At 38.1% G+C, this 23,325-nt stretch overlaps 1 protein-coding gene across 1 annotated transcript; it reads left to right on the top strand.

Moving 5' to 3' along the window:
- Positions 1–2,491: 2,491 nt before the first annotated feature.
- On the top strand, positions 2,492–4,987 carry LOC142621665 (serine/threonine-protein kinase RIPK). The gene is made up of 5 exons (XM_075794992.1): positions 2,492–3,256; positions 3,401–3,536; positions 3,693–3,829; positions 4,003–4,126; positions 4,342–4,987. Exons 1-5 carry the CDS (start codon positions 2,885–2,887, stop codon positions 4,842–4,844), a joined length of 1,272 nt encoding a protein of 423 aa, XP_075651107.1. The 5' UTR covers positions 2,492–2,884; the 3' UTR covers positions 4,845–4,987.
- The last annotated feature ends 18,338 nt before the right edge of the window (positions 4,988–23,325 follow it).

A 23,325-nucleotide genomic window follows, 5' to 3' on the forward strand; every position in this document is an offset into this window, starting at 1 on the left:
AGGAAAGTTATTTTTTGTCAATGAAAAACTCAATTTAAAATAAGGCTTATTTTGTAGAGGTAAATCTGTGTGTGTGTGTGTGTAAGGCCTTCATAGATGGTATCTAATGAGGTTTCCAATCTAATTATCATCGTGTTCCCCTGTTGCAAACTCCTCAATACCTAGTAATAGATTCAGCAACTCACTCAGCAAGGCTATTAGAGTAGTCTAGATGGTTTCTACAACTACCGAGGAAGTAGCATCCCATAGGGCTATTACATAAAAAAAAACTATTTCACCCTCATGGTGCTACATTAGATGGTAGACAACAAATTTTTTTTTGCCTACCTTAATTACCTTTGGCTACCACACATATAATTGCAAAAAAAAAAATTCTAATATACTTTTTTATAATTTTTTGTAATGTTTCTAGTTTCTACAACTACCGAGGAAGTAGCATCCCATGGGGCTATTGCGTAAAAAAACTATTTCAACCTCATGGTGCCACGTTAGATGGGGGACAACAATTTTTTTTTGCCTAGCTACCTGGATTACCTTTGGCTGCCACACATATATTATTATAAAAATTATAATATACTTTTTATAATTTATTGTCATGTGTATGTGCTATACTACCATTATAAAATATATATTAATAATTCAAGAGTTACAATAAGAGAGGGATTGAATTATGAATGTTTTTCTTAGAAATATTTAGAAGTGTCAACCAATTGAAATAAAAGACTCTTGATTATGTAATATTTTATATTGATTATGTAGTTGGCTTACACAATATACATGTTTTCAATTATACCAAAAATGATAGTGATTTTTTATGCATATCAAACATAGAAAAATGATATGGTTTTTTAGAAAATGTTTTTTTTCAAAAAATGACCTATTTTCTAAAAAACGTTTATGACAAAACAAATGGAGTGTCAAATTTTGAATAAGTAGGACGGCATGACTACTTCGTTAAACCGTGCCAAAGAGTTGAAAGTTCAAGCTAGGATATGATCCCTAACTGCGCATTAATCAAATACACAAAAGGTGTTGGTCAATTATGAAAATAAGAAGAAAAAAAAATCATATGACATTGTAATTAGTAAAGTATAAAATAGAACACTTAACATAGAACAAATGTTCACGGTTTGGTTTGTTGAGAGTGCTTGCCTTTTCATTTTCAAATTTTTTTTAAGGATGAGTAGGTGGTTGCCTTACTCCATCATCATCAACATCGTTATTATTAGTATAAATAACTCATTAGTATTATTTTTTTTGGGGGGGGGGGGGGGGAACAAGATAGAACTTCAATTTGGAGTTCACTAATGGTTGTTTTTATTTTTATTGATTTAACTGCCTCATCACATTTATGTTAACAATATCATATTTATGGTCCAAAAGTTGCCATAGAAACGTATGTAAAGTTGTGAACCAAAATTTTCTGTAATCACCTGAAAAGCCAACCGAAAATTTAAAAGCAAATATAATGATATGGACTTCCTACACAAACTATCATATTCAAATTATTTTAAGTCTATTTTGTATTAAAATAATCATTTTATATTTGCTGTCTGGTAAAATTCCCATGAGAGATTAAGTTGGTTGGGGGTAGATTGATTTGTTCACCCTTTCCCTCTGACCTTTTTGAAAGATTGGAAAGAGTTTCATCCTAATGAAAATCTTTGTGTCGTTGTTTTCACCTGCTTCAGTCAATTCTATATGCCAACAAGTGAGCTAGTGTTGAGCATGAATGCTGATGCATGAGTAGTGATTGCTGATCATGACTTCTGCTTTGCCAATTTTGTTGGAAGATTATCTCATTTTGCTGTTCAATAGGTTCAAGTATTAGAAAATTTATTTAGTTCAGTAGTTTCACAGCATAATAATTTTATGGTTCTCGTTCCAAACTTATGATTAGGCCAGTAAGTTGTTTTGCACAAAGTTCTATATGGGTTTAGCCAAGATAGAAAAAACAAGGATTCGTCTAGAAGCTTTTCCTTGTAGTAGTTCATATAACGTATGTGTCGTTGGAAATTCTAAGGAATTTGGTATAATTTTGTTGGTAACACTGATCCTGACATCTAAACATCCAAAATTCAACAGGTTTTGGCTTGAAAATCTTACCTAACCCCAAAAAATAAACAAATAATAAAGTCAAAGTTTCAGGTAATAGATGACATCTTTTCTCAAGTGCCCTTCCTCTATAGAGTTTGTGTGTTCAATTTGCAAGTGTTCTTTTTCCCCGGCAAATTACACACACACACACCCAAGTAAATCACTATCGAAAGCCAATTTGAGCTTTTGTATTGACCCAAAAGATGTTAACTAAATAATTTTTCATCTAGGATATAAACTGAATTTGTTTAGTATAATTTTTCATGATATACTTTATTTTTGCTACATTTTTATGCTACCTCCCCGGGAGATTGTTAGGACCAACAACTATTACAGTAAACAACATATATGCATCTATATTAATAATAGAGCTTAAATAGACAGCATACATAAGTCAAGAGGTAGGCAAATTATTCACTCTAGATTTGAAGGTGGATTTGAACTTTGGAATTATATATGGAGATATATTCTACACATATAAATTATTATTTAAGACATTAATAAATTATATCTCTAGCCAATCAAATAAGAGATTGATAGAGTGCGAAACAATCAAGAGGCAAAGAAGGCAGTGAGACCTCCATATAAGTATATTGGTGCTGAAAGTAGTTGAGTAGTAGAATGGATGAGCTATAAGCTCAGCCATTGTACACATTCACATTACAATTTTCAATCATCTCTTCTAATCTTATTTGTGCATCAAATTGAGGTTTTCTACACTGAAGATTTTTTTTTTGTTGGGTGCAAGAAAAAGATAAAGTTGATTGGAAAGTATCACTGATCGAAAATGACTCAGAAGAAGATTACATGGAAGTCTATCATGTTAAGTTGTTGCACAGCGCCAGAAGCTCAAAAACCAGTTTTGAAACAAAATTCTTTTCAGAGGCTATCCCTCTCGGACATGAGCAATCCCAGCTCTCCACTCTCTGTTGATGATCTATCAAATTCCCTTATTGGCTGGACCCTTCATGTATTTTCTTTGGCTGAGCTAGAGGTCATAACAAATTATTTCTCATGGAATAATCTACTTGGTGAAGGAGGGTTTGGACCAGTGTACAAGGGATTTGTTGATGACAAACTTAAGCCTGGCTTGGAGGCTCAGCCTGTAGCCGTGAAGGTTTTGGACTTGGAAGGTTTGCAAGGCCATAGGGAGTGGCTGGTTAGTTCTATGAACTTTTCCTTTCAGTTTCTTATAGTTACATCAATATACTTAGTTTTATTATACCCTTATGAGCCTGTCTTACAATTGAAAACAAAACATTGATGTTTTCTTCATCTAATTGTGATGTGCTTTGTGTTGTAGGCAGAAATAGTCTTTCTTGGGCAGCTAAGGCATTTAAATCTAGTTAAGTTGATTGGATATTGTAGTGAGGAAGAGCACAGGCTTCTAGTCTATGAATACATGGCAAGAGGCAGCTTAGCAGATCAACTATTTCAAAGTATGTTGCTTTGATTATTCCTAGGGAATTTATATAGTTTCCTACAATCACAGAAACGTTTATATGTACTGTAAATTGATAAAAGAATGTCATTACCAAAAGACCAATCTGAACCACTTAATAAATATATGATAGAACTATTTTGCTAACATGCAGGATACTCTGCTGCCTTGCCATGGTCAATTAGGATGAAGATTGCATTGGGAGCAGCTAAGGGTCTAGCTTTCCTCCATGAAATGGATCAACCAGTTATATACCGGGATTTTAAAACTTCAAACATTTTATTGGACTCGGTAAGTTCTTTATTCTAGTCTCTTTTTGTTATTAATATATTTATCAAAATTACATCATGTCAATATGTCATTGAAGTGGTTGTGACCTGCAGCTCAAAGAAATTAGTAGGAAATACATATAAAAATGGGTTCTATATTTAATCTTTCAATCTCTGTTGTCCTTTTCATTACAGAATTATACAGCTAAACTCTCAGACTTTGGACTTGCAAAGGATGGTCTGGAAGGAGATGACACACATGTAACAACAAGCATAATGGGCACGCGAGGCTATGCTGCCCCCGAGTACATCATGACAGGTAATTACTACCAACTTTGACTTGAAGTTTCATTGTTGGTGAGTTATTAAGCAGCTTCATTGATTGTTTAATAATTAAGTTTCAAGGTTTGAGCCATTTTCAGTATTATACTAATTAAGAAGCAGCCACTTGCTGTATTGTCAAATGTCTTACCAACTTTGTAATTGCACAATTGAAAATATACAACCTAACCCCATTTTAATATCGAATTTTAGGCCACTTATCGACCAAGAGTGATGTGTACGGCTTTGGAGTAGTTTTGCTAGAGCTGCTAACAGGAAAAGAGGCAATGGATAAGACCCTCTGCTGCCGAGGGTTGAGCCTTGTGCAATGGGCTAGACCTCAGTTGAAGGACCTGAAAAAGCTTGACCATGTCTTAGACCCAAGACTAGAAGGGCGGTTTTCTATCAAAGGGGCTCAAAGGGCAGCTACATTGGCCTACAAATGTTTGAGCAATCATCCAAAGCCTAGGCCCACTATGAGTGATGTGGTCAAGATCTTGGAGACTCTTCAGGACTTTGACACTGTGTTCCTAGAAAACCTTGTGTATGTAGCACCAGGTGAAAGTCTTAGTGGAGATGATTTTGGGAAGGAGTTTAAAATAGAAGCTGAGAGAAAAGTTGATGACAATGAAGAGAGTGGACAATACCAACATGGTCGGAAAGATCATATCAAATTGTCTGTCTTTGGTAGCCTGTCCAGATTCTACTCAAAGTAAGAATGTTGGAAATGGTTTAAACTATGACAAGCACCATTAGGAAGAATAATTGATAGATTAAAGATACATATGGCAGTAAATGTAAATGGATTTTCCTCTTTAGTAAGTATGAATGAAAAGTTTTTAGTTTTGCATTATCTGATTAGTCCAAATTTGTAATGGAGAGAAACTCAGACCATGATTTGAAATGATGTACGTTATCTAGCAAAAACAGTTTGAAGTGAAATACAAAACCACATTGATAAATATAAACGATGAAAAAGATTGTTGGAGACCTTATAATTGAGAAAATCAGCAGAAATGTCTATCAGCACTTAGAAGTGCTCGTTAATCATTACTTATTATTTGCTTTAGCATTAGTACCAAATCCTAACTATTTCTGAAACCTAGAAAGTGAGTTTTCCTTTTGCTCAAAACAAGAACAAAAGAAAAAGAGTTTTCCTCTCTTTTTAAAAAAAAAATATATATTTATTTAATAATTAGATACTTACAATGGGGGAAGAGGATCTAGACTTGAAGTTTCCATCTAAAAAACTAAGAGGAGATAGTTATACTACAAGGCTTTTAGCAAATTCCTTGATGGGTGTTAATGACTAAATTTTTAAAGGTCCTAGAAGGCAAGGCTTTATCTTTTTTTAAGCACATTTCATCCTTATATATATTATATTAATTTTGTATACATGGGGTTAGCCCATGTATTTTAATGGAGATATTGAAGGAGTGTAGTATGTAAGGTAAAGAGTGAGCATATCTCTTGAGCTTATCCATAGGCTCAAGAAGTGTGCTAGAAACACTTACAAAGTCTATAAGCCTATGAGCAAGCTCGAGTGCTAGCCACTAATACATAAAAAGCCACCTAATTGATCCATAATGTTTACTTGAAATCTCGACCTAATCATTTTTAGGTCGAGATTCTCACTAATTCAACAAACTCTTTAGGGTCTACTTTCCCCTAAAAAGGCACAGCAACCACAACTTTATTCAACAAATTACCCAAAATTATCATAAAACAGTTGTCTTAGTGTCCAAGCTTGATCAAAGCTCAAGGTTGCCATTTTTTTTTAATATCCAGCAACCAAAAGCTTCAATTCTTGTTCAAGAATGGATATTAGGCACACTCTCGACTGATCATAAAATCTTGTTATTAATCCATGCATTGATCAAACTTCACCTAGCCCACCAACCAAACTTATTTTTCTAACTTAATCATAAGCTTCTGATATATATATATATATATATATATATATATATGGCTATAGAAGATCCTATCATCAAAGCTCAGAAGCTTACCCTTTTCCATCAGACCTTAGTCAAGGAAACTAGCAAACCTGCACTAAGGATCCAGCAACCCAAGGTAGATTTAGAGCAAATCTACAATAGGTTTACCTAGTCTAAAAAGGAAGTTACAGTCAACGACCTCCAGAGAGATATTAAGGAAACCAAATCAGAAGTTAGAACCCTAAATCAAGAATTAACCATTCTTAGGGTCGATTATGATCTTCTCAACCGAAGAATCAAACTCTTGGAAAACAATTCTCATCAAAGCAATGAGGAAGGTCCTTCAGATGATGAAGTTGATCAAACAGTTAACCCTACAGCTGATCTTATCCAAGAACCCAGCAAAGAATTGTTCTTAGATACCATCAGTAGGATTAACTTCCATAAATGGCATTCCAAAGTCAGGATTGTCATCAGCAAAGATTTTGAATTTGAGGTCATAGCCTTAATTGATTCAGGTGCTGATCTTAACTGCATTCAAGAAGGAATCATTCCCTCCAAATACTTTAAGAAGTCTAAGGAGCGATTGACATCCGCAAGTGGCGGAAGAATGCAAATTGATTTCAATATCCCACAAGCTGAGGTTTGCCAAGGCGGCATATCCTTTATGACAAAATTTGTCCTTGTCAAAAAAATGACAGATAGAGTCATCCTAGGAAATCCTTTCTTGTGTTTATTATATCTTTTCATCACAGACAATGAAGGAATCACAACCAATCCCTTTAGTCAGTCTGTCAAGTTTGAGTTCATGAGAAGCCTCGAACCTTGGGAAATCAGCTCCCTCCAGAAAGCTTCTATATCAAAAACTCTCAGTACTGTCACCATCCTTCCATCCCATAATCAAGCCCAGCATCTTGATTCAGCCAAAGCAATTGATGATTCTTTTGATTCCAATCAATTGTCATCATGCATTCATCATGAAAATATTTGCATCTCTGCATCCATCAGTTTTAAAAGCAAAAGGGTTTTTAACAATTATTTGAAAATCTCAAACCTTTCTACGCAGGATAAAGAGAAAGCAATATTTAATACCACTAGTAAGTGGACGATGACTTCTTCAGCAGAGAAGAAGGGCAAGGGGAAAGTACCAGCAAGGGACTATCCTCAAGACAAAAGACTACCAGCGGGACAGTCTTTTGTAAAGCATGAAGGCACATCCTCTACCAGCCATAGAGGAGCAACATCCCTTCAGGAATTTGTCCCTCCAACGATGACATATTCCGGTGGTGATATGGCTATTATTTTACAGGAAGTCTTATCCACGAAATACCATTTCAAAAATGGAGTTTATACAAATTTGCCAGCCTCTATTAAATTCATCCTTGATAACCTTCAAATGGCCTTTACCCAAAACAGCAATAAACTTTTCCAAAAAACCCTCAAAGCAATAGAAATCCACCTAGTGAACCTTGAGGCGGAAAATCTATCATTCCCTAGTCAACTCTTTGGCAAAGAGGATATCCATTCCATGGATAGAAAGACTATCATGGGCACCGATTATGCTAGACTCAGTCTTAAGACTCAGTCTATCTTGAGGAGTGTTGTTGCCAACTTGCTTCCTGAGATACAAACCAGTATTTTAGGATCCAAGGCAATGTTCGAATCATCCGACGAATGGTTGGAGCATTTCAAAGTGTTGATCACCACTCAATATACAAATTTAGGAGATACAGGTGATAATCCAGTTCCGAATGAATGGGAGAAGTATTTTGGGAACAGCCTCAGAGTATATGAGCAACATCATCCTTTTCCAAGACTCCTCATAAACTTTGAAGTAGAACCTGACAAAGACCCCAGCTGGTTATCAAAAATGTTCGAATATGGCTTCATAAAAATGATCAAACTATCAAGCCATGACCAGATCAGCCAGTTACCCCAAATCATTCAACAGGTTGTGAAAAAAGTCAAAAGTCCTTTTGTTTCTATCAGATGCTGGAGCACAATCCCACAATGAGAAAGAAACATCTGGATGACAGTCCAACCATCCACTCATCTTGTCATCATTAATGGCCATACCCATCAAGGGCCCTGGTATGAAGGAGATTCCCACTTATCCTATAGATATCCATACACTCTTGCAGACTGTTGGAAAAAGCATTCCACCAATGAAATCCTTGATAAAATGCAAGATTTATGGAGAGACTACCATCATATTGGTAACACAGGAAGAATTACTGTTTTCACCAACAAACCCTACTCTGCCGCTATTCCGAATCTCCACAGGGTTGATTATATTAATCTCAACCGGTTCATCACAAAGGAACCAGTTTATGAGCCATTGATATATTGTGGACTTTGCAACCATTATGCCAGATATCACGAGCACAATTTTGATGACGATTCCCCATGGGATCCTTATGATGGGTATCCATCAGATGCTCCTGATACTGACTAAAGCATCTTGACCCAGCAACTCAGGGTAAGGTTACAATACGGTTACTATTCAGAATCAGCACCAGCCACTGATATGAACAGTACCCGCATCATCAATAGTGACCAAATCCGGAAAAGCAAGGGGACAAAGCACTATTCATTGGAACAGTAAAAGTTACTGTTCACCAGCACAATCATTCAAAATTACTATTGCTTTCGGTGGAAACAGCTTTCACCTCAGTAAAAGCAATTCACTCTCCGTAATTTCAGCAGTCTTCAGCCAGCATCCAAGGCTCCCTCCAGCCTATATAAGGAAGCCAAGACTCCAGTCTTCAGCAGGTCCAATTTCACAGCGAAATACCTCAGAGGTTCTAGTTTTAGGAAGAACTCCAAAACACCTCACTCAGCTTTGCCTCCTCTTTACAACCCTTAGCATTGTAATCAGATGGCTCTAGCCTATTTTCATTTTTGTAATATCATGGCCTCAGCCGGCCTTTACTTGTATATTCCGCACATGGCCTCAACCGGCCTTAGTCGGTAACTTACCCCCTTTTGGTATCAGAGCCAAGTTTGGCCCGGTCGGAGTTGTAAGTTACTATTTATCATTCAATCAAGTTGGTCGGCACTGCCGCCATAGTTATCTAGATTATTTTGGCATTATAATTATTTTGAATTATTTTATGGATATATCTCTCATACCCCATATTTTGTTTTACATCTATTTCATGATAACTCTTCCATTCCCATTTATTTATTTCTTCGTCTGCTATTATTTCATCATCTTCTATTACATCTGCAAATCGTAGGCTGAGCCTCCTTCTAACCATTCTATTTGTTACTTTGTGATTATTTGTTCAGATTAACCTTTGCTTCCCTGTTATCTCGATTCTTCCTATTTTTGTGTTTAGCCCTAAAAGTTTGTTGCAGATTTATACTTGTGAGATTTGTTACCAAAGTCTGTGTGGTCTCCAGACCTTAAAGTGGCCGAAAATCTTCCTAGGTTTGGTTTGGTCAGCCCGTGTGAAGCCGAGAGAAGGCGTGTTAGGGTGGTCCCCATTATTGGAGGAGAGTCCGACAGGTAGGAGTTCACAGATCAAGTTTCTATCCCACTGTTGTATACTTTTGTTTCAGATCTAAAGGTTAGATCCAGAAGTTTGAGGATAAAGGTGACTAGGTTGTGATCGTTGGTTTAAACTTGTAACCCCAGAATCATGAATAGGTTGTTTAGAAGTTACTCTTCTACCAGCATTAGATGTTCCCAACCATCATCCATTCCAGATATCCCAGCAGACATAGGAGTACTTAATTCGGAGTCTTATGAGCTATTCGATCTAGATCTAGACATAGGAGATTGGAATATCCCAAAAGTAGCCACCAGCCAATTCTATAAGTCTTCATGGTCTTTGAGCAGAGCGTTCAAAACAAACTACCATGTTAAGACCATAGAACAAGTCTATGGAATAAACAAGGAGTACGAAATGTGCTACTTGTTATCCCCTTCAGCTATCCAGAAGCATAAAGACAAAGGACATAACTTCCTACACATAGGATTAGTCCAAGTTGGAGTGAAACCACTCACCAGAAGAGGTTTGAACGGCTCAATCCTCATGGCCCTTAGAGATGCTCGTCACATTAGATTCGACGACAGCCTCCTAGGAACCATAGAAACCAGTCTTAGCAACGGACCCATCCATTTTAACTGTTTCCCAGATTTTTCTATCTATCTCCATGACAGCACAGTTATCAAAGCTCTCACACTCAATGTCAAGACCCATGGAACCCTCATGACCCAGGGAATCAGTCAGATCGCCTTGATATACAGAGTATACTACAAGTGCATGAGAACGAACATGAATGTTGGAGCACTTGATAGGAGAAAGAAAGGTGAGACAACCCTCATCCAGACCACTGACCCTAGCACCAAGATTGAGGTCCCAAGAACCCTCAAATGGTCAGAAGTCACTTTCCCAGCCAATTGGACTATAGAGAATGAGAACCATGCTCTACAGATCCAAAACCCAGCCCAGAATCCAGATCTAGAATTTGTCCAACAACTAGCCGACGGCACGATTAGGTTAAGTTTCGACAGATCTAGGATCAGCACTCCTCTAGACTATGAGTGTAGACCACCTCTGGAAATATCCTGGTTTAGATCTCCAACCGATCTACAGCAGCCCCATAGGCAGTCACCTATCTACTTGAGAGATAGATCTGCATCCCAGTGTAGCTCAACTAGACCTTTAGGATCACCATTCCCAAAGTCTAGAAGAGATTTAGGTGTATAGCTCCAGGGAGTTAGAACCAATTCCCAACTCACCACACCTTGCTACACAGCCAAACAGGATTCGATTGTCAATAAGGAAGACAATCATGATCAATCCCCCCCATCCCCATCTGGAACTGATATGGAACAACCTCCAGACCAGCAAGAAGAATCTCTGAATATCTTCGTATTAAACAGAGAATTCGCTCCTGACTTAGAAGAACTAGGCAAGGAATTTAGTTCTGAGGAAAACAGGACTAAGAGAGAAGCTTACAAAGCCAATTATACCAGAAAACAAAAGGAAAAAGTATTTGAATCATGGATGGCATTCATGAGGGAAATATCCCGTAATGTCCCCTTTTTCATATACTTTGAAAGGTATTTTGACCAGCACAAGCAGTTTTGTGTTCTCACCAGAGCTTGGACCATAGAAGGACCCAATGCAACTAAGGAAGTTGTTAGCCATCTACCCCTTGAGAAGCTTTCAACCAAGCCACACAGTTACCCTAAGGACAAAACAGCCTTAGAAATAGTTGCCTAGAAGCTAGAAGAACTAGTGAAGAATAAACCAGCCATTCCTTCACCAAGTCAGCTTAAGGTCTTAGATATCCGTACAACCTCTAGCAGTTCCTCCTCTGACACTGAAAATGAGAAAGAACCACTAGAAGCCAAATGGAAACGCCTGAAAATGAAAAGGCTTGAAAACCGTGCTAGCAGAACCCATCGGCCAAGGATAATTTCCAAAGCTTACACTTACAAAAAAGCTAGGAAGCTTGAAAAACATGTCCCACTTAAACCAAGGAAATGTTTTAGTTGTGGCAAGCGTGACCATCTCAAGAAGGATTGTAGCACCAAATCCTCTCACATAAGAACAAATGACCCAACTGTCAAGCCTCAGAAGCCTATCCTAACCCATCAACTGTTAGTACAAGAAACTAGCAAACCTGAGCCTAGAAACCAACAACCCAAGGTTGATCTAGTACAAATACACAATAGGGTTGTCCAGTCCAAGAAGGAAGTTAAGATCAACGACCTTTAAAGAGAAACCAAGGAAACCAAGAGTGAAATTAGAACCTTAAAGCAAAGTCTAAAAGCCCTCCAGAAAACTCAACCCTTGGAAAACACTTCTTATCAAAGCAATGAGGAAGATCCCTCAGATAATGAAGTAGATCAAACAGTTAACCCTACAACTGACCTTATCCAAGAACCCAGCAAAGAATTGTTCTTAGATGCTATCACTAGGATTAACTTTCATAAATGGCATTCCAAAGTCAGGATTGTCATTAGCAAAGATTTTGAATTCGAGGTCATAGCCTTAATTGATTTAGGTGCTGATCTCAACTGCATCCAAGAAGGAATCATTCCCTCCAAATACTTTAAAAAGTCTAGGGAACGATTGACATCCGCAAGTGGCGAAAAAATGCAGATTGAATTCAAACTTCCTAAAGCCCATGTTTGCCAAGATAACATGTGTTTCAAAACCACATTTGTTCTTGTCAAAAATATGACAGACAAGGTCATCTTAGGAAATCCTTTCCTTTGCATCCTTTACCCTTTCACAGTGGATAGTAAAGGACTTACTACCCAACCCTTTGGCCAAACCATCAAGTTTAAGTTTCTTAGTGGACCAGTGCCTAGAAACATTAGCACTATCCAAGCAAACTTTGTCTCCAAAACCTTAAACATGATTAGTGCCAAGGCCATACATCTTAAGTACCTTCAGGAGGAAATAAGATACAAGAAAGTTGAGGACCAACTAACTTGCAAAACCCTCCAAGAAGAGATCAGAAAGTTTAAGGAAAAACTTAAGCAGGAAGTCTGCTCTGATCTACCCACAGCCTTTTGGCATAGAAAGAGACACGAGGTAGCTCTCCCATATGTCAAAGATTTCAATGAAAAGGATATCCCTACCAAAGCCCAACCTATCCAAATGAACCAAAAGCTCATGGATACTTGCAGAGCAGAGATAGAGGACCTCCTTAAGAAAGGAATCATCAGAAAATCTAGATAACCATGGTCTTGTCCAGCCTTTTATGTTTAGAAGAATGCTGAGATAGAAAGAGGTGTCCCTAGATTAGTTATCAACTACAAGCCCCTCAACAAAGTCTTAGAATGGGTAAGGTACCCAATTCCCAACAAAAAGGACTTAGTCAACAAGCTTAGCAAAGCAGTTGTTTTCAGCAAGTTTGATATGAAGAGTGGATTTTGGCAAATACAGATCAGAGAGCCTGATAGGTATAAAACAGCCTTTACCACACCCTTTGGACATTATGAATGGAACGTAATGCCCTTTGGTCTCAAAAATGCACCATCTGAATTCCAAAATATCATGAATGAGATTTTTAATCCATTCTCCAACCATGCCATTGTATACATCGATGATGTACTCATTTTCTCAGATTCTTTAGAACAACATAAGAAACACCTACGAGCATTTCTCAACACCATCAAGCTCAATGGTCTTGTTGTTTCAGCCCCCAAGATCAAACTTTTCCAAACTAAAGTTTTTTTTTTAGGTTTTGATATTCATCATGGTGTAATCAAACCTATAGACAGAGCTATCCAGTTTGCAGATAAGTTTCCAGATGAAATCCTAGATAAAACCCAGCTTCAGAGATTTCTAGGTTCTCTCAATTACATCTCAGATTTCTATCAAAATCTCAGACAGCAATGCAAACTTCTTTTTGATAGACTTCAAACCAATCCATCCCCCTGGACCCCAGCCCATACCACGGTTGTCCAGCATATCAAAAAATATGTCAAAACCCTTCCTTGTTTAGGAATTCCTGCTGACAATTCCTTCAAGATTGTCCAGACCAATGCCTCAAACATAGGTTATGGTGGCATCCTCCTCCAACGTGCTATTCCAAATTCTCCTGAACAGATAGTCTGTTTCCATTCGGGAATATGGACTCCCACTCAGATTAATTATAGTACTATTAAAAAAGAAATATTATCCATAGTACTATGCATCTCAAAGTTTCAAAGTGATCTTTTAAATCAAAAGATTTTAATCAGGATTGATTGTAAATCTGCAAAACATGTTTTAGAAAAAGATGTTCAAAACATTGCATCAAAACAGATTTTTGCACGATAGCAAGCCATCCTTTCAGTTTTTGACTTTGATTTAGAATTCATTGAAGGAAGCCAGAACAGCATCCCTGATTTCCTAACTCGTGAATTTTTGCAGAGTCATAGCCAAGATGTCTGGGAAGAAACCCGTACAATAGCCCCAACCCCCAAAATTGCCTAAATAGCAAAACCCTGTTGGTACTAGCCAAGCACAGAACTCAGGAAAGCTTGTACCAATCACTCCTAGCCAAATTGTCCCATTATCCCAAGCAAAAAGCCCTAGACAGGATAACCTTGCTTCACCCTCAACCATTGCCAATCGTTATTTGGTTTCAACAATTCCAAAGCCAAATTATGAAAGGCCACCTTATGGTCAGCCCAGTTACAGTTCAGCCTTAGCCTCTCCAGCACCAAAAGCAACCAACCCTTATCTTGTAGAAGAACCTTTTGGCCCTATCCAAACCCAAAAGCCTTCTTATCCAACCAGGAGAGGAAACTCTTCTTATGTTAAAAAATCTTTCCTCCAGCATATCTCTTATATTGAGCCCCACCAAGTTCATATAACAGATCCTCTTGCTCTAACCATGGAAGTTCTGCCACAAGGTTGGCATTTCTTACCCAAGCATCCAGAGAAAAATATCAAGTTCTATAAAAGTATCCTCAGCCAGGAAAAATCAGTCCAAGTAGAAAACATCTTCAATGGCAAGGACCCCTCAGTAGTCCTCTACCACAAATTCATTATCACAGGATTTGTCAGTTGTCAAGATTGGGGACAAACTAGGGCCGGTTGAGGCCATGTGCAGAAAATACAGATAAAGGCCGGCTGAGGCCATGATATTACAAAATTGAAAATAGGCTAGAGCCATCTGATTACAATGCTAAGGGTTGTAAAGAGGAGGCAAAGTTGAGTGAGGTGTTTTGGAGTTCTTCCTAAAACTGGACCTCTGAGGTATTCTGGAGCTCTTCCTAGAATTGGACTTGCTTCAGAATGGAGAAGAGGTTGTCTTATATAGGCTGGAGGGAGCCTTGGATGCTGTTTGAAGACTGTTGAAATTACGGAGAGTAAATTGCTTTTACTGAGGTGAAAGCTGTTTCCACCGAAAGCAATAGTAATTCTGAATGATTGTGTCGGTGAACAGTAACTTTTACTGTTCCAATGAATAGTGCTTTGTCCCCTTGCTTTTCCGAATTTGGTCACTGTTGAAATAGTAACTTGTCGGGGGATCTGCTAGGTGCTGGTACTGTTCATGATGCGGGTACTGTTCATATCAGTGGCTGGTGCTGATTTTGAATAGTAACCGGACTGGGATCTTTATCCTAAGTTGCTGGGTCAGGGTACTTTAGTCAGTATCAGGAGCATCTAATGGATATCCATCATAGGGATCCCATGGGGAATCCTCATCACAATTGTGCTCGTGATATCTGGCATAGTGGTTGCAGAGTCCACAGTATAGGAGTGGTTCGTGGACAGGCTTTTTCCCTGTAAGAAACTCCCTAAGACTATCAGGACCAAGCTTTTTGAGATTTCTGATAGCAGAGTCGTATGGTCGTCTTCCAAAAACATAGATCCTGTTTGTGGAACCTATAAAATGGTAATCCTTCCATAGATCCTGGCTGATATCAAGAATTTGGTTGTTGAAGTAATTCCTCCAGCGCTCTGCTAGAGCATTAGGGTATTTGTATGAAATGTATGTGTCTCCTTCATACCATGGGCCCTGATAAGTAAAACCATTGATGAGGACGAGATGCTTTGAGGGATGAACTTCCATCCAATTTTCTCTGTCCCATTTTGGTAAAGTACTCCAACATCTGATAGAAACAAAAGGGCTGTTGATCTGCCTAACAGCATTTTGGATGATCTGGGGTAGTTGACTGATTTGGTCATGACTTGTTAGCTTGATAAGTCTGATGAAACCTGATTCAAACATTTGTGAGAGCCAAGCAGGATCTCTTTCATCTTCGTCTGTTCCATCTTCATAGTTGACCAAAAGTCCCAGAAAGGGATGTCTGTTTTCATATACTCTGGAGTTGCTTCCAAAGTATTCTTCCCATGCGGCTTGCACTAGGATATTATCAATATCATCTGAATCATCTGGATTAGGAATGGTGGTTGTGACCAGCATTTTGAAATGCTCGTACCAAAGATTCAGACTCTCGTTCATAGCCTTGCTTCTCAGAATACGAGTTTGTAAATCTGAAGGCAAGTTGGCAGTAGCACTTCTTAGAGTAGCTCGAGTCTTAAGACTGAACTTGGTATAATCAGTACCCATGATAGTCATTTTATCCATTGAATGGATATCATCTTTGCCAAAGAGTTGAATGGTTAAGACTTCATTCATAGCCTCAAGGTTAACTAGGTGAATTTCTAGTGCTTTGAGGGTTTTTTGAAAAAGGTCTTGGTTTTTTCTGGTGTAGGCAAAGTGAAGGTTATCAAGGAGACATTTAATGGAGTAGGGTAAGTCTGTGTATGCTCCATCATTGAATTGTAGAGTCCTGGATAAAACTTCCTGTAAAATAATAGCCATATCACCACTGGAATATGTCACCGTTGGAGGGACAAATTCCTGAAGGGATGTTGCTCCTCTATGGCTGGTAGAGGATGCGCCTTCATGCTTTACAAAAGACTGTCCCGCTAGTAGTCTTTTGTCTTGAGGATAGTCCCTTGCGGATACTTTCCCCTTGCCCTTATTCTCTGCTGAAGAAGTCATCGTCCACTTACTAGTGGTATTAAATATTGCTTTCTCTTTATCCTGTGTAGAAAGGTTTGAGATTTTCAAATAATTGTTAAAAACCCTTTTGCTTTTAAAACTGATGGATGCAGAGATGCAAATATTTTCATGATGAATGCATGATGACAATTGATTGGAATCAAAAGAATCATCAATTGTTTTGGCTGAATCAAGATGCTGGGCTAATTTTGGGATGGAAGGATGGTGACAGTACTGAGAGTTTTTGATATAGAAGCTTTTTGGAGGGAGCTGACTTCCCAAGGTTCAGGACTTCTTATAAACTCAAATTTGACTGACTGACCAAAGGGGTGGGTTGTGATGCCTTCATTGTCAGTGATGAAAGGATATAACAAACACAAGAAAGGATTTCCTAGGATGACTCTATCTGTCATGTTTTTGACAAGGACAAATTTTGTCATAAAGGATATGCTGCCCTGGCAAACCTCAGCTTGTGGGATATTGAAATCAATTTGCATTTTCCCGCCACTTGCGGATGTTAATTTCTCCTCATACTTCTTGAAGTATTTGGAGGGAATAATTCCTTCTTGAATGCAATTAAGATCAGCACTTGAGTCAATTAAGGCTATGACCTCAAATTCAAAATCTCTGCTGATGACAATCCTGACTTTGGAATGCCATTTGTGGAAGTTAATCCTACTGATGGTTTCTAAGAATAACTCTTTGCTGGGTTCTTGGATAAGGTCAGCTGTAGGGTTAACTATTTGATCTACTTCATCATCTGAGGGGCCTTCCTCATTGCTTTGATGAGAAGTATTTTCCAAGAGTTGGATTCTCTGGTTGAGAAGACCATAATCGACCCTGAGAATAGCTAATTCTTGCTTTAGGGTTCTAACTTCTAATTTAGTTTCCTTAATTTCTCTCTGAAGGTCGTTGACCGTTACTTCCTTTTTAGACTAGGTAAACCTATTGTAGATTTGCTCTAAATCTACCTTGGGTTGCTGGATCCTTAGTGCAGGTTTGTTAGTTTCCTTGACTAAGGTCTGATGGAAAAGGGTAAGCTTCTGAGCTTTGATGATAGGATCTTCTATAGTCTCTATGAGGTCTAAAAGAAGTTCTTCTTGCTTATTGAGGACATTGATGGTTTTGTTCCTACAACAACCATCTTTGCATGGTGCAGGTTCATCCGGGCCACTAGAGGTACTGGTTCTAGAAGAATCAAAGGATGACCTGTATATCTGCCTAAGCTCACTGTTACTAGCACTGCTGAATGATTCGCTGTCTGAGCAGTCAAGTTCTAGTAACTTGAAGATCTCATTTTTGTTGGGTTGGTCACTAATGAGGGTATTGATAAGGGATTTGGCCTTAGCTCTACACTCGCTCTTGAAATGACCTTTCTTTCCACAATTATAGCATTTGCCTGATGCTTGTGGAATGGGTTCCTTGGATTTTCCTTTCTTATAGAAATCATCAGTCTTGTACTTCTGTTTTCTATAATACTTGGTTGCTTTCTTCCTATAGGATTTCTCAAAGGGTTCTTTTCCTTTGTGCTTGGATTTCCTCTTGGAAGGTTTGACTGAGGGTAAGCCATACTGTGTACAGAAATGTCCTATTTCGTACTTGGCTTTGTTCTTGTTGATTTTGCTTTGGATTTTGAGATCTCTGCACATCTTCATTCCTTTACTTTGAATGGTGCTAGAGATGTCTCCATAGGTTAGGTTATCATAATCTATGACACCTGAGGGGCTGCAAAGGGTTTCCTTGACCTTCTGGCTAAAGAGGGTTGATAAACCATTAATGAATTTCTCCTTCCAAAAAGGAGAGTTACAATCTCTTCTGTGCATGACCCTAGTGGTAAAGATATTTTCATACCACTTGTAATCTCCTAGGGTTTTACACCTAAGGTTACTCAGCTGCTCATAAATCCTAGCTATGATATTGCTGGGTTTTCCTATGAAGTGTTTCATGATTGTATAGATCAGGGTATTGACTCCATCAGGAATTCCTTGTTCAATTTCATTAATGATGGGATTTCCTTCTTCGTCCTTCTGAATTGCAAACTTAATGTCTTCTTTGGACATTTCAGTCAGGCAATTGTTCCACCATTGCTGGAGTTTTCCTGTGAATCCTAACACCATCATTTCAATGACTTCCTTATGGGGACGGCCTTCGTCCAGGTAGTTGTTGGCTACCATAGTCATATGCTGGATTTTGTTTAGGATTTCCTGTTCTGATAAACCATCTATGTTCCATTCATAGAGTCTACCAGAGGATACTGAGAATTGGTTACTAACATTCCGATCCTTATATTGGAGGTCAGGGGGTGTTGGTCTGGGGTACCAATTCTTGGTTGAGCTGGTTGGATTGGGGTGGTAAAGCCGGTTTACCTGTAAATCTTGAAACTGGGTTTCTAGTTGTTCTATCTCCTGGTCAGAGGCTTGGCTAGAACTGCTAGAGGCTGTTTGGGTGTCTAGAATGTTAACTGATGAAGGGGTGGCTGGTTTATTCTTCACTAGTTCTTCTAGCTTCTGGGCAACTATTTCTAAGGTTGTTTTGTCCTTAGGATAACTGTGTGGCTTGGTTGAAAGCTTCTCAAGGGGTGGACGGCTAGACCTAACAACGTCCTTGGTTGCATAGGGTCCTTCTATGGTCCAAGTTCTGGTGAGAACACAAAACTGCTTGTGCTGGCCAAAATACCTTTCGAAGTATATGAAAAAGGGGACATTACGGGATATTTCCCTCATGAATGCCGTCCATGCTTCCAATACTTTTTCTTTTTGATCTCTGGTATAATTGGCTTTGTAAGCTTCTCTTTTAGTCCTGTTTTCCTCAGAACTAAACTCCTTACCTAATTCTTCTAGGTCAGGGACGAATTCTCTGTTTAACACCAAGATATTCAGAGATTCTTCTAGCTGATCTGGAGGTTGTTCCATATCAGTTCCAGATAGGGATGGGGGGGATTGCTCACGATCGTCTTCCTCATTGACAATCGAATCCTGTTTGGCTGTGTAGCAAGGTGTGGTGAGTTGGGAATTGGTTCTAACTCCCTGAAGCTGAACACCTAAATCTCTTCTAGACCTTGGGAATAGTGATCCTAGAGGTCTGGTTGAGCTACACTGGGATGCAGATCTATCTCTAAGGTAGATAGGTGACTGCCTATGGGGCTGCTGTAGATCGGTTGGAGATCTAAACTGGGATATTTCCAAAGGTGGTCTACACTCATAGTCTAGGGGAGTGCTAAGCCTAGATCTGTCGAAACTTAACCTAACCATGTCGTCGGCTAGTTGTTGGACAAATTCTAGATCTGGATTCTGGGCTGGGTTTTGGATCTGTAAAGCATGGTTCTCATTCTCTATAGTCCAATTGGCTGGGAAAGTGACTTCTGACCATTTGAGGGTTCTTGGGACCTCAATCTTGGCGCTAGGGTCAGTGGTCTGGATGGGGGTTGTCTCATCTTTCTTTCTCTTATCAAGTGCTCCAACATTCATGTTCGTTCTCATGCACTTGTAGTATACTCTGTATATCAAGGCGATCTGACTGGTTCCTTGGGTCATGAGGGTTCCATGGGTCTTGATATTGAGTGTGAGAGCTTTGATAATTGTGCTGTCATGGAGGTAGATAGTAAAATCTGGGAAACAGTTAAAATGGATGGGTCCGTTGCTAAGACTGGTTTCTATGGTTCCTAGGAGGCTATCGTCGAATTTGATGTGATGAGCATCTCTAAGGGCCATGAGGATTGAGCTGTTCAAACCTCTTCTGGTGAGTGGTTTCACTCCAACTTGGACTAATCCTATGTGTAGGAAGTTATGTCCTTTGTCTTTATGCTTCTGGATAGCTGAAGGGGATAACAAGTAGCACGTTTCGTACTCCTTGTTTATTCCATAGACTTGTTCTATGGTCTTAACATGGTAGTCTGTTTTGAACGCTCTGCTCAAAGACCATGAAGACTTATAGAATTGGCTGGTGGCTACTTTTGGGATATTCCAATCTCCTATGTCTAGATCTAGATCGGATAGCTCATAAGACTCCGAATTAAGTACTCCTATGTCTGCTGGGATATCTGGAATGGATGATGGTTAGGAACATCTAATACTGGTAGAAGAGTAACTTCTAAACAACCTATTCATGATTCTGGGGTTACAAGTTTAAACCAACAATCACAACCTAGTCACCTTTATCCTCAAACTTCTGGATCTAACCTTTAGATCTGAAACAAAAGTACACAACAGTGGGATAGAAACCTGATCTGTGAACTCCTACCTACCGAACTCTCCTCCAATAATGGGGACCACCCTAACACGCCTTCTCTCGGCTTCACACGAGCTGAACAAACCAAACCTAGGAAGATTTTCGGCCACTTTAAGGTCTGGAGACCACACAGACTTTGGTAACAAATCTCATAAGTATAAATCTGCAACAAACTTTTAGGGCTAAACACAAAAATAGGAAGAATCGGGATAACAGGGAAGCAAATGTTAATCTGAACAAATAATCACAGAGTAACAAATAGAATGGTTAAAAGGAGGCTCAGCCTACCATTTGCAGATGTAATAGAAAATGATGAAATAATAGCAGACGAAGAAATAAATAAATGGGAATGGAAAAGTTATCATGAAATAGATGTAAAACAAAATATGGGGTATGGGAGATATATCCATAAAATAATTCAAAATAATTATAATGCCAAAATAATCTGGATAACTATGGTGGCAGTGCCGACCAACTTGATTGAATGATAAATAGTAACTTACAACTCCGACCGAGCCAAACTTGGCTCTGATACCAAAAGGGGGGTAAGTTACAGACTAGGGCCGGTTGATGCCATGGTACAGACTAGGGCCGGTTGAGGCCATGTGTGTGTGTATATATATATTTATATGTATGTATGTATGTATGTGTGTGTGTACGAAGCAATAGATCTCTAAGACAGCCTTTTTGTGTTTGTGGTAGCACGGATAGTGCTCTCTCTCTCTCTCTCTCTCTCTCTCTCATACGAATTATACCTTGTTGATTTTTCCCTTTCTTGTGAGTTAGAACCTTTGAATATTTCTTTATCATGCATCACTAGCCTTTAGTTACATTACAGTTAGTAGTGGGCTTGACTTCCTATTATTTCAAACAAGGGTTGATTGGCCAACTTTCATTTTACTTACCTCTCCAAAATCGATCCTCACAATTAAAAGTACAACTCAAGTTGTGATAACAACCATCATGATTCTGTTTATCAAAAAAACAACCATCATGATCCTATGGAAGAGTGTCATTAAAAAACAGAATAGAAGAGATGGTAAGCGTAGAACATTACATTAGATTCTCAGTTGTTCAGGGTCTATAACCAACACAAAATTTTAAAACTAAGGCTTGATGATTGTTATTGAAGGATATTAATTAGTATTCATGTGGAGTCATCATGTTTTTATATTTTCGTGTGTGTTCTAATAAATATTAGTGTTTACAAAAAAAAAAAAAAAACTAGAGGTCATATGTGCATGATTTTAAATTTCTCTAATGTGGCAAGTAGATATTGTAACTTGTGCCATTTTTTCCCGAGAAACCATGGCATGAGGACTCCATTCCCACAGGGGCAGGGAACCCATCAATGTCTCGATTGTGCTACCGGAGGGTCTAGGAAAGTTGGAATAGGAGAGCACCCTTCTTGGGGTGTCGAAGCATTGACATTTTTCCCATGCATGTACTGTGTCAAAACACTGTTATATTAGTGGACAAAGAAAGATGAAAATGAATTTCCACAGCCAAAATGCATTTGAACCTTTTTTTTTTTTGAGAAGCCACCCCAGAAAGAGGGGGGAATGCATTTGAACTTTTCCCATCACAATGTCCTAGTGCAGTGGTGCCTATATTCCTAGGCGATGATATACCTTACCAAATCCAAGACTAGAGTAACTTATAAATATAGTGTCCTATAAAATAAGTTTTGAAAAGACTAAAACCAACCTTATATCTTAATCAAAGACACAATTCCAATGGCATCATACAAAATGCAGCAACTTTTTTACATCAATATGAGAATTTGGGCTACTTCAAGTTCCACTCAACAACTCTCGAAATTCATATGTTTCTCCAAACAGCTCAAAATTTCATTTTAATATTCATAATTAATACCGATAGAATTCACATACGAGAATTTTTATTTTTGATAAGCTTCGAGGGACTTGAAGTTGGCTGATTATGGTGGCGAACGTATTTTTTCTTGCGTCCACTTAAAGCATTATACTTTTTTTTTTTTTTTCTTTTTGTTGAGTTTGAACTTCTATAATTCACATTATTTAAGCAGCGGTAAGTATAGTAAGTATAGTAGTAATGACATCTTCTGTTGGATATTTTTATAAAAAATATCATATTTATTTTAATACTCATTTATGTGAATTGAGGAAATCAATTACCACTTAATGTCAGATATATTGATTGCTAAATTTTGAAATTCAAATATAATTCAAAATATGTATAGCTATTGTCAATGGTTTTAATTAGGAAATTTCTGAACATTAACGTGATATTAATACCATAATTGCCAACATATTTGGTTTTATTATATATATACTCTCTATTCTAAACGCTTTGTATTTAAATGTTCTTATTTGAATATGACATAGTTGTTTCTAAAAAAAAAAAGAATATGACATAGTAGCGTCATATATGGTAGATTTTTCAACACTTAAATGTACAATTATTGCTGAATTATTTTATGTTATAATAAGTTATCATATATACACAAGTATTTACTATTTGGTTTAATGAAAAGTGGTCAAAACAACTTGCAATTTTTTGTAATATATATTTAGAAACT

The sequence above is a fragment of the Castanea sativa genome, chromosome 1 (genome assembly GCF_040712315.1).
Source record: "Castanea sativa cultivar Marrone di Chiusa Pesio chromosome 1, ASM4071231v1".
In the NCBI taxonomy this organism is placed as follows: domain Eukaryota; kingdom Viridiplantae; phylum Streptophyta; class Magnoliopsida; order Fagales; family Fagaceae; genus Castanea; species Castanea sativa.